The sequence below is a fragment of the Ahaetulla prasina genome, chromosome 1 (assembly GCF_028640845.1).
Source record: "Ahaetulla prasina isolate Xishuangbanna chromosome 1, ASM2864084v1, whole genome shotgun sequence".
NCBI classification, from domain to species: Eukaryota; Metazoa; Chordata; class Lepidosauria; order Squamata; family Colubridae; genus Ahaetulla; species Ahaetulla prasina.
The window spans coordinates 303,345,731-303,358,091 of record NC_080539.1 but is presented as its reverse complement, the minus strand read 5'-3'; the positions used below and the strand labels follow the sequence as shown (position 1 = coordinate 303,358,091).

Sequence of the window (12,361 nt, the reverse complement as noted above, 5' to 3'; positions counted from 1 at the left end):
GGAAGCCACCAACTCTTTGCACAGATGAGTCGATGCTTCGGTGGACCCCGCTGGGTTATATCGTGAGATGGGACGGCCCATAGCGGAAGTGGGAGGGAATCTCATTCGGTCTCCCCGGTGGTGAAGAGAAAGGAGAGAGAGAGAGAGAGACTCGCGTGTCCTGGGAGAAATTCGGCCGCACTCAACATGGCGGCGCGCGCGTCCCAGGCATCTCCGGGAGGCGCTTCCTAGGCGGACTGGCGGGCGGTTGTTCGTTCGTTCGAGGCGCGCGGCTGTGGCGGCCGGAGGCTTGCCTGGGCCATGGCTGCCTCCAACCCCTGGGATCCCGTGCAGCCCACGGCGGCGGGACTGATGTTGGCGCGGGCTGTCTCCGCGGGAGTGGTGTCTCAGGTGGGGCGGTTGGTTCTTTCCTTGCAAATCATAATCGCCTCTGAGGCTGAGCGCCAGCCAGAGCGTGAAGAAGGTAACCTGGGCGCCGGAATGAAAAGAAGCCCAGATTACTCATGATTTGTAGGCAGGCAATGCAGGTATTTTTTGTGTGGGGGTGTCTTTAAAGCAGGGGTCTCCAACCTTGGCAACTTTGAGCCTGGAGGACTTCAACTCCCAGAATCCCCCAGCCAGCAAAGCTGGCAAAGCTGGCTGGGGGATTCTGGGAGTTGAAGTCCTCCAGGCTTAAAGTTGCCAAGGTTGGAGACCCCTGCTTTAAAGCACATCCGTCTCCCTTTTTCTCCCGGGATTACTTTGGAAAAAGCCCGTTTTCACACGATTTAGGGTATTGCAGTGATTCCGCTACACGTTCGGTCGTTTTGTTTCGTATTTTGTTTCGCAGGACAGATTTGCATGGTAGTGGGGTCTGGACTCAAAGGAATGTAAATGCCCCTCCGTTGTAATTAGTTCCCGTGTGTTTTTGGATCTCATAAAGTCAATGTGATGCAAAAAAAAAAAACACACCAAAAAAATGTGCAGATTGGAACAAAACGCGATTTGAATCTTCCTCTACCTTCGAAACACGCTGTATTTATTCAATAAATATCTCAGGATAGGTACATCCACTATCATTTATGTGGGAATTTCCGCTGAATTTCATAGGGCCCTCTTACAATTTTTGGGTGTGAAAAGCGATTTTGAAAAAAATGGACATGTTTGTGAGCGACCCTTGTATCAGATCTGGTTCCATAGTCAAGTAACTAGGAATTAATTTCTGAGAGAAGAAGACTATTTTTATGTCTAGGGCAGAGGTGGGTTTCAGCAGGTTCTGACCAGTTCTGAAGAACCGGTAGCAGAAATTTTGGGTAGTTTGGAGAACCTGTAGTAAAAATTCTGACTGGCCCCACCCCCATCTATTCTCTGCCTCCCAAGTCCCAGCTGATCAGGAGGAAATGGGGATTTTGCAGTAACCTTCCCCTGGAGTGGGGTGGAAATGGAGATTTTATAATATCCTTCCCTTGCCACGCCCACAGAACCGGTAGTAAAAAATTTTTGAAACCTACCTCTAGGGGCTTCCCAGATGTCTGACAAAAGGAAGACATGTCATTCATTGCCTTTGTCCTCATGATTTGCATCCAGCAGGAATTGCCTTAAAATCAAATATTGTCTGGCTTTTTGAGTGCTTTGTAATTTTTTTTAAAAAAATTTGGATTGTTTTCACAGTAGTATCTTGTAAATTGTTTGCTTTTTTTCTTCCTTATCTGTTGACAGATTCAGTGGCCTAGATTTACATCACTTAATTTATTTCCTGATTCTAGCAAATTTAGGAATACCATATTTTTCGCAGTATAAGACACATTTCCCCCACCCCAAAAAAAGTAGGTAGAAATGTCTGTGCGTCTTATAGAGCAAATGTTGCCAGAGCCCCACCCACCCACCGGCCCCCATCCTTTGGCCGTTTTTGGCCTCTGCGCGTCCCGTTTTCAGCCCATTCCAGGCAGCAGAAATTCCCTGCCGCCAGGAATGGGCCAAAAACAGGATGCGCGGAGGCCAAAAAGGGCCAAAGGGTGGGGGCCTCCCGGAATACCGATCACCTGTTCCAGGCTGTGGTGATCGCCGCCGCCTATTGCTGCCTCCATGTGTCCTGTTTTTGGCCCATTCTCGACAGGAATTCCCTGTCACCAGGAATGGGCTGAAAGCGAGGCATGTGGAGGTAAAAAATGGGATGCGCAATAGGCGGCGGCGATCTCCACAGCCTGGAACAGCTGATAGGTATTCCGGGAGGCCAATCCAACCACCAATCAGCTGCTCGTGACAAATCATATCATGTCATGCAATAACATGCTGAAGTTGACCAGGCTGTTTGCTGCAAGGACTCTAGCCAGATGAATACTGATGGATGCTGGGAGGCAATGGCAGATTTTTTTTTCTTGTTTTCCTCCCCAAAAGCTAGGTGCGTCTTACAGTGCAAAAAATACAGTAATGTAATTTGTAGATCACATGAATTGTCATGGATTTCTATGACATTTGAAAATAAAGATGATTGGGAAAATATTGCAATTGAAAAAACTGATGCTGGAAGAAGTAATTTCATATACATGCAGGCCTAGGTACATATCCTGCATTTTTTGCTGTAATTTTTGTCACTTTTCGAAGAAACTTAAAAATATAGTATGTCCTTTGCCTTTTCTCTAATTGTCCATTTCCTTCTTTGCCTGCTCAGGTACCTTGCTTGAAGATGGACACACTATAAAGTGCAAACCTAACCTTTCTTATCCATTAAATAGTACATAATGTTGTGCATACCTAATGCATCATATTTTAAAAGATAGATACATAAAACATATTTTTCATAAATATTTGAACTGCACTCTGCCCTTTATTATTAATCACTTTTATTTTAATTGAATCCTTTGATTGCTGTTAGAATAACCTACTCTTCATAATAGACACATATTTTGGTCAAGTTACCTTTGTGTGCTATTGCATAAATTTGATATTCTGAGGTATATAAAGAATTTTATATTGTAAAGATTGATTACTAAACAAAAAAATGATACAACAGTAATTTCCAACTGTAGATTTTACTTTTGAGACAGCAACACAAAAGAAGAAATAAAACACTTAAAAAGATACAGGTATGTAATATGTGTCAGTCTCTCCTAGTAAGTGATAGATTTCTAAATTTTTATCAGTTTCAGAATTGAGTTTTATTTATAAGTAAATGTTCTAAGCGTCAATCCTAATTTCATGAGTGGTTGAGTTGGTTTGTCTTTTTCCTTTCTTCTGCAGGGGACTCTAGATATATGTAGAAAACCATCTGCTTGTTTTACTTATGTCTCAAAAGCAGAACAAATTGCTGATCTCCAAGCTGAAGTCAGCCGGGTAAATAATATTTTAGTACTAAAACAAGACTTATTTTGATACAAATGATTTGAAAGTGTGAACATTTGCTCCATTAGTCACAATACCTTCTGTTCTAGAAGACAACTACGGTAGTTTAAACTTCTTTAATACCTCTGATATTTTCGGGGGGGGGGTATATATTACAGGTCTCTACTGGTTTTTCCCTCTTTTTTGTATACAAGTTATCCTTGCTTATCAACAATTTAAAAGTTATGACAGACCTCCCCCCCTCAAAAAAGCTACTTATAATCCATTCTGGAATTCCAATGACTGCAATTCATATCCATGGTCACATGACCATATTTCAGGCACTTAGAAACCAGCTCACTTTTATGCCCGGTTGCATCATTCTGCAGTTACGTGACCATGTTTTTTGCCGGTTTATAGTCTTTGACTTATTCCCAGTCTTTTTGCCAGAAGTGAACTCTAAAGAAGAGCTATATAGTAAAATAAACCATCCAATGCAAATATGCAAAAGTAAAAATTTTTCCTTTTAAACATTTGCATTTCAATGTATCAAATACTTTTATAAAAATAATGGAACATCATTTTAGTAGGAATTCATGTAACTTTAAATACTTTAAATAACTGCACAAAAATTTTAAAGTACTGTTTCAATGTTTCAGATTAATTTGGAGACAGAAGCCCTGCAAATGGAAAAAGATACAGCAGACATTACTCATCCATTTTATCTTAGTAAGTGTTGTTAAGATTGCTATTTAACCTTTCGTGTATGTAGTTAAGTAATTGGACATAATATAAGACTTCATATTAATTTTGTACATTCATACAATTGGAAAATTCTTTTTGAATTATTTGTTGTACAGTTTTGTTGGTAGTATTTTCAGAAATGACTTGCAGGTAACTAGGTCTAAGAGAAAGTCCTTGGCCCAAAGTCATCCAGCTGTTCTCTGTCTCCGCGCAGGATTACTTATGCCCTGGGAATCTTTAGATTGAACTATTGCAACATGTTTTACAAGCATCTGGAAGTTTCAGTTAGTGCTGAATGCAGTCAGTCATCAATACTGATTTTCAGTAGCACAACTGTGACATCATAGTTCCACAGGTTGCATGGGCTACTAGTATATTTCAAAGTGTAATTCACAGTGTTGTCCGTCATCATTAAAGCCCTTTGTGACTTGGGGCTGAGTTATTTATGGGATCATCTCTCCCTGGTTATTTCTACCCATTCTATTTGATCATACATAAGGGCATGTTCTGAGTCCCATTCACCAAGGGATATGTTTTTATCATTTTTCATATTAGCCACTCAGTCAGGTATTTGCAATGGCAGCCATATAAATCTATTAAACATATAAATCCACAATCTCTTGCCTTCTAATTCTTCTTCTTCCTAGTGTATTCCCGCAAGTGCAGGGTCTGCTTTTCAGACCCTGGCTTCTAATTGTGCCTTAACTGGTCTGCCAGGATGCTTAAAAATGCAGCATTGTCTACTTCAGTGGGAAGAGAGAGATTGTTCCCTTTAGAAGCCCTGTAGATGCTGTAAGCCTCTTTGGCAATATTGTTTTGAAGAGCAGCATAGATTAAAATAATAATACAGGATATGAGATTGAAATACACTCCTCTGTACCATAAGGATCAATTTGTGAGGATGTCACTAATCGTGTGCAAAGAGTTGCAACGGAGAAAAAGGGACACTCTCATTATGTGGGAAAATGTCCTTTTATAAAGTTGAATATAATTCTGTTACACTTACTGTAAGAATTTTGGGATGGTCTACATTCAGAAATCGAACTATAAAACCAGAGTAACATTGGAATGTACTAATTACATATTTAGCAGTTGCCAGGCAAGCCTAGTACTCTGTGGACTATTGTATGAATCCTTTCCACCCCTCTTTCCTCTTTTTTTTCTGCTATTACTTGCTTTTTAATTAATCTAGGTGTCTCCTGGCGATGTGCCAGAATTCATATTGGGAAGATTATGATCTAAGGTAGTTTTTCTCCATATGTTCTGTAACCCTGATTTACATTGATGCACCAGCCAGTTTTATTTTGACATTTTTTTGTTCATAGCTCAGAAGTGCCAGGCTTTGCAAGCAATGAACAGGCACCTGGATGCGGTGCTGAAGGATAAAAGAACTCTGAGGCAAAGGCTAGTTAAACCACTGTGTCGAGAAAGTCTGCCTGTAGAAGCTGCCTTCCACAGGTATCAAACTTCCTAATTTTGTGTGTTTACTTAGTATTTATTATTGGTGAAACCTATGAGAATCCAGTAGAGGTTGGGGTTGATAAAAGTGGGCAGAAGCACACTTGTATGCCCAGTTGTTTTTGCTTCTTTCAACATCTTTTCATTCTTTGGAATTGGCTGCATTCTATCCACTACCCAACCCACCCTTGCATTCTTAACATTTCTGCCAAACACATTTCCCTGTAAAGTTTGTGTTCTTTCTTGCTACCTTTCCCTTTGTATGGTGAAATAATAATGGTATTCTTCCAGCAGTCAGGTACAATGATAATCTGCTGGTATTTGTAAAACACAGAGGAACCCAAAGGCTTATTTTATTTTTAACATCAGAAGATAGTTTCTGTCAGCTACATTTTAGGTTTGTGCTGGATGTATTTAGCCAATTTCCCATTTAATAAAATACATAGTATGAAAATATAGTCTACTAGCACATTGAAAATATCATTGGACTGCATCATATCCTTGTATTATTGTGCTGTTTATTTATTTCATGGCTCATCTTATATGGTTGGTATTCATTTTTACAGCTCTAAATAGTCTGGGCATATTACTTTAAAAACCATTACTGAGCCTATATCAACCCTCTTCTATTTTGAGATCTGTCTTAGAGGCCCAATTCTCTGACCCACCCCTGTTGAAGGTGTAATGGATAAGCTTTGGGAGAGGATCTTTCCTTGAGAAGCCTGACAATCTTCTCTCTACATTTGAAAGGGGTATGTGAATACTTAGTTATTCACATTTGTTGCTTATTTATAGAAGCACTTTGTCTCTTTTCAAATAGTTTAACTCAGGTTTTGCTATTTAGTGTTATTTTAAGGTTTTATATTAATACCCTGGTATGATCGGTAAAAACATTTGTTGGGAAAATAGAAACAAAAACATTTTTAAAAATTTTATTCTAATGTTTTAGACATATTGATTTTTTGGCAAAAAAATAGGATGTTCAGTCTTGATTGGGGTATATTTCAGGTTTGACAATGTTTATAGAAAGTTGGTATAGTTTTAAATCCATCTTTAAATAGGGAAGAATTTAGAAATAAAATCCAAAGATTCTAAAAACTTCTCAAACTGAATATGGAATAATGCATCTTTGCTTCTTGTATTTTAGAGATGTGGTAGAATTGCTGGCACTGGCAGTAGATTTTATTGAAAAATTAGAAACCCACTTACTTACTATAAGAAACATCCCTGAAATACCTGAAAACATTAGAAATATGGTAAGTAGGTAATATTTTAACATTTCACTAATACTCTTTTTTTCTCCTAAGGACAATTTACAAGATCAGCCTTTTGGGTAGTACTAAGAACTTCTTTATTTCTTAATCTAGAAATATAGTACCAGTCTACTACATGATGGATCTGTAGCCTGAAAAAACATATCGGAAAAGCTTTGGGGAAAATGCAAGTTGCTTCTTGTTGTTGTTGTTGTTAGTTGCGAAGTCGTGTCCAACTGATCACGAACCATGGACAACTTTCCTCCAGACCTTCCTGTCCTCTACTATTCCCCCGGAGAGGGGGATAATAGCTCACGCTGACTGCTTCAGTGACTCTATCCAGCCACCTCATTCTCTGCCATCCCTTTCTTCTTTTGCCCTCAATCGTTCCCAGCATTAGGCTCTACTCCAGTGAGTCCTTCCTTCTCATTAGGTGGCCAAAGTATTTCAATTTCATCTTCAGGATCTGGCCTTCTAAAGAGCAGTCAGGGTTGATCTCCTCTAGGACTGCCTGGTTTGATCACTTTGCAGTCCAAGAAAATTGCTACAGTACTTCATTTCATACTACACTTCCTCCTATTTTTCTTATTTTCAAACATTATATGGAATCAACTAGCATATACTAATAAAATTACATTGGCTTTGTGCTTTCAAGATGTTGAAATCTTGCCAAATACTACTGAAATATTTATTTTCCTATTATATTACAGAGGAGTGCATTAGCAAAGATGGACTTATTGGTAACAGAGACAGAAGAACTGGCAGAACAAATCTTGGAGTGGAGAGAGAAACAAAAAGGAATCTTTGAGAATACACAGCTGATTGGTGGATTAGATTCTTTTTTCAAAAGTATACGATAATACATTTATTTTTCTATTTTTCCATTCCAAGGCTAGCAAACATTTTTGTAGGATTAATAAAATACACATGCATTTTATTCTTGCTTTCAGGTTTGTAACTGCATTTGCATTCATGATTCTGAAATGAAATGTATATATGGAAATAGTGTTGTATGGAAACTGGTGACAAATGTTAAATTACTGAGAATTTCTCTTAAGTGCCTGAGGAATGTTTTAACGAATGGTTGACACTGACTTAAATAACATCTCTTTTAGGTATGAATGTTATTTATACCAAGCAAATAAACCAAATTTTAAAAGCTAACTTTGGTTTCGTGCTTCTTTGATCCAGATGTTTGTCAATAACAGTTCGAAGTATGAGCTTGTAAGTGAAAATGTCACTTGCTACCTTGCATTTTCCTTTCTTTCTGCTTATACTGTGTTGATGATGTTTTTATTTAAAAGCTGTATTGTTTATTATAAAATCTGCAACAACCGCTATCTGAGATTTTTAGAAATTGGCACTTCTAATATATTTGGTTTTTGGAAACTAAAAATATGAGCTGTTTTTGTGACAAAAAATCATAATGCTTAAAAAGCTATATGTAGCTAGTGCTAGTGCACTCATCACTGCTGTAACTGAGTCCATCCACCTTGCTTCTGGTCATTCTCTCCTCTTTTCCCCCCATCTTTTCAAAGCATTGCAGCCTTCTCCAAAGCTAGATCTTTTCATAAAGTGTACAAACTTTCAGCCTAGTCATTTGTGCCTCAAGTAAGAACTCTGGGTTTGATGAACCATTTGTTTGCTTTCTTGGGTATTTTCAAGACTCTTCATTATTATACTTTATAAGAAAATACTGCTTTAGTAAACGTAAGCAGTGACAGATAATATGCTAAGCATTTCCCCTCAGCCTAGGCCAGAGGTCTGCAAACTTGGTACCTTTAAGAGTTGTGGACTTCAACTCCCAGAGTTCCTCAGCCAGCAAAGTTCTGGGAGTTGAAGTCCACAAGTCTTAAAGGAGCCACGTTTGCAGACCTCTGGCCTAAACCTCCATATAAATGGAAAAAGCCAGTAGGTCATTGATCTGACTCCCTGCTTTTTCCAGGAATCCAAATTAAATCCAAATTAAAGCCTATCAGGCAGATGGCTATCCCACATCTCTTAAGTCACTGGGACATTAACCTTGCTTTGATTAGCATTGTGTGAATCCAGAGTTATTTATTTAATAATTGTAAAACTATTGTTTGCTGTATCTGAAGACCCAAATATGGCATCAGGGTTTAATTGCCTGCTTCTGTAATTCTAAGCATATTTCAGAAGAAACAATAAGGCCGTTCAAGATAAACTTCGGACATGTATGTTCTGGACATATATGTGTGATTTTTGTGGCAACAGTATGGAAGTGGGTTGCCACTCTTTTGGGACACGTTTTCATCTTTCCAATCTAATTTATAGCGCTGGTATGTTGATAGTCTATTTTCCAAGTACAGTACTAACGCAATTGACCCTGTTTAAGTTTTCAATCCCTACCTACATTGACAAAAAGTAGTAAAAAGCTAACATTTCCATTTGATTCATGGTGATTAAGTGGATTTCTATGCTGAAATTCAACGGCATTCATATCCTCGTGTTTGAGATTTCATCCTCAAATCCTAAATGCAATTTAATCTACAAGTAATGAACTTTCCTTGAAAACTAAATTATTAGTTAACATAAACATAGCTTCTTGAAAAGACTGAATTGTATTCTTTTAAAGAAAATTACAAAGATGCATTTGTGAAGTCACCAGGAATTATGTTGAATTTGAAAGAAGTTTTATTTTAAGAGTTAAATATAACGGAAGTGTTTAAACAGTTTCCTTAAGTATTAGTGATCGGCAGGGAAAAAAAGAAAGTAGTCTTGTATTTCCTGAACAAACCATAAATTACATTGGCTGGACTCACAATAACAACAAAATACCATGAATGACAGGCTGTAACAGCAATGTGCAATCATAAATCCTTCCTTTTGGAATACTGATAATTATCACTAGGGGGCACAATTTATATTGTATAGCACTAAAACAACGCTTTGTTTTACCTGTGATTCTTGGCTATCATACTCATGTAAAAATGTATTGTACTTTCAGTTTCTATTGTGTTTACTGCGCTTGTACAACAGCCTGAATAGGTTTGCAAAGAACTGTTTTTATTAAATATAATTTTTAAAAAATTGATTTTAGTGATTAACTGTCAAAGTTGGTTACCATGTGGAATGCTTACTTTGGATTTCTGCTGGTTTCATTTCAATTTCAAAGGTGTTTACTGAATAGTTTTAAATAAATCTATGCAGCAGATTGTAAAATAGAAATAATAGCAAATCAAACTGTCACAATCACCTTAAAAAGAACAATTATCTCCAGTTAAAGAAATTATCATAACAGATGGGAGTATCAAAATAATTTTATAGTGCAGAATGTTCTTGGCATCTTCTAACAAATATAGGAGGTGTGAAGTACTTACCCACTGTCCCCCACCCCTTTATTTTTTGAAGACTTGGCCTCTATGCTTTTGAGTTCCAGTTCAATTAGAAACAGTTATTGGTCCTAATTTTGTCAATTAAATGAAATCCTCCTTCAGGGATCCTGAATGCTAGCATGACCCAGTCGGTCAGTCGGTCTGTCTGTCTATCAAATTTATATGCCACCCATCTCCTAAAGGTGACACTAGATGATTTACACTCAGTAAAACATCAGTATATTAAAATAGTAACTTTAAAATTGATAAAAATGGAGAGGAAGGAAGCAAGATGTACATGGGGAGGAGGTGGGGGTCTTATCATAGTCCATTAACTGTTTCTAAGATGCCAGTTCCCCATTAGTGCCCAAGCTAGTTGGCAAAGCCAGGTCTTCATGCCTGTTGCTGTATATCTCAACTTGGGGTGGGGGGCGAGCATAAAGTTTCAAAGGGCGGCAGTCCCAGTAGAAAAGGGTCTTCTCTTGGGCCATTCCTTGACCAATAAGGGGTCTGCAGCATGCCTCTTCATTTCATTTCATTTATTTCATTTCATTTATTAGATTTTTATACCGCCCTTCTCCCGAAGGACTCAGGGCGGTGTACAGGCAAATAAAAACAGACTAGACAATAACCTATAAAATGCAGAATTAAAAAACTTATTATACTTGCCTAAAATTTTAAAATATATAAAAATTAAAACCCCGTTTAAAATTAATAATAAAACTATACAATCCGTAAAATTTAAGCCAGCCCCGCGCGAATAAAAAGATGCGTCTTCAGTTCATGCTAAAGGTCCAAGGTCAGGTATTTGGCGAAACCCGGGAAGTTCGCTCCAGAGTGGAGCCCCACAGAGAAGGACCTTCCTGGGGCCCCCAGCCGACATTGCTTGGCGGACGGCACCCTGAGAAGTCCCTCTGTGAGAGCGTACGGGTCGGTGGGAGGCATATGGTAACAGTAGGCGGTCCCGTAAGTACCCAGGCCCTAAGCCATGGAGCGCTTTAAAGGTCATAACCAAAACCTTAAAGTGCACCCGGCGACAGGTAGCCAGTGCAGTCTGCGCAGGAGGGTGTTACATGGGAGGTACGAGACCTCCCTCTATCACCCGCAGCTGCATTCTGACTAGCTGAAGCCTTCGGGCGCACCTTAAGGGAGCCCCATGTAGAGCACATTGCAATAGTCTCAAGTTTGAGATGTCCTGGGCTTGAGTGACTGCAGGGACTTCCAATCCAAAAAAGGATGTAACTGGTGCATTACACAACCTTGTGCAAAAGCTCTCCTAACCACAATTGCCACCTGCTCTTTGAGCCGGAGTTCAGAGTCCAGGAGAACCTCTACCTGCCAATCTCCATCCCCCATCTCTCATTTTGACTTCCTGCACTCTGCTGCCACTGTCCTCCATAGATGTTCTACACCAGTTTTTTTCTCAATTTTGATCACGACTGCTGAGCTGCTTTAGCCAGGCATAAGTACAATTCATTCTACACCAACCTTAACTTTGAACCATCACTGATAAAAATGGAGAGGAAGGAAGCAAGATGTATATGGGGAGGAGGTGGGGGTCTTATCATAGTCCATTAACTGTTTCTAAGATGCCAGTTCCCCATTAGTGCCCAAGCTAGTTGGCAAAGCCAGGTCTTCATGCCTGTTGCTGTATATCTCAACTTGGGGTGGGGGGCGAGCATAAAGTTTCAAAGGGCGGCAGTCCCAGTAGAAAAGGGTCTTCTCTTGGGCCATTCCTTGACCAATAAGGGGTCTGCAGCATGCCTCTTCTGCCAGCATGGGTGAGATGGGCTAATCCCATCAGGGTGAGATGGTTCCTCACATAACCTAGACCTATGCCATGAAGGCCTTTAAAGATTAAGAACAAACTCCTTGAATGGGACTCCGAAGAAAACTGATAACCAGTGCTTGTGGAATAGCGGTGTAAACATGAGCCACCCAGAATGCATGTCTGCAACTGGGTAGCCCCATGTAGAGCACATTGCAATAGTCTCAAGTTTGAGATGTCCTGGGCTTGAGTGACTGCAGGGACTTCCAATCCAAAAAAGGATGTAACTGGTGCATTACACAACCTTGTGCAAAAGCTCTCCTAACCACAATTGCCACCTGCTCTTTGAGCCGGAGTTCAGAGTCCAGGAGAACCTCTACCTGCCAATCTCCATCCCCCATCTCTCATTTTGACTTCCTGCACTCTGCTGCCACTGTCCTCCATAGATGTTCTACACCAGTTTTTTTCTCAATTTTGATCACGACTGCTGAGCTGCTTTAGCC

The 12,361-nt window shown here is 39.4% G+C and overlaps 1 protein-coding gene across 2 annotated transcripts; it reads left to right on the top strand.

Annotated features, from left to right (window-relative positions):
* Positions 1-144: 144 nt before the first annotated feature.
* On the top strand, positions 145-7,919 carry HAUS2 (HAUS augmin like complex subunit 2). Of its 2 annotated transcripts, none has more exons than XM_058161998.1 (6): positions 145-390; positions 3,220-3,312; positions 3,960-4,029; positions 5,370-5,502; positions 6,650-6,758; positions 7,466-7,919. In XM_058161998.1, exons 1-6 carry the CDS (start codon positions 301-303, stop codon positions 7,613-7,615), a joined length of 645 nt encoding a protein of 214 aa, XP_058017981.1. In that variant the 5' UTR covers positions 145-300; the 3' UTR covers positions 7,616-7,919. The 2 variants fall into 2 exon arrangements, with proteins under 2 accessions (XP_058017981.1, XP_058017982.1); XM_058161999.1 differs by lacking the exon at positions 7,466-7,919 and adding an exon at positions 6,870-7,444.
* Positions 7,920-12,361: the final 4,442 nt, after the last annotated feature.

What these genes read in the sequence shown, in the direction of transcription:
- HAUS2 (XM_058161998.1), top strand. Translation starts at nt 301, where the DNA reads ATGGCTGCCTCCAACCCCTGGGATCCCGTGCAGCCCACGGCGGCGGGA. An exon ending in TCCAAGCTGAAGTCAGCCGG is followed by an intron (nt 3,313 to 3,959) that starts GTAAATAATATT and finishes TCAATGTTTCAG; the next exon opens with ATTAATTTGGAGACAGAAGC. An exon ending in GTAGAAGCTGCCTTCCACAG is followed by an intron (nt 5,503 to 6,649) that starts GTATCAAACTTC and finishes CTTGTATTTTAG; the next exon opens with AGATGTGGTAGAATTGCTGG.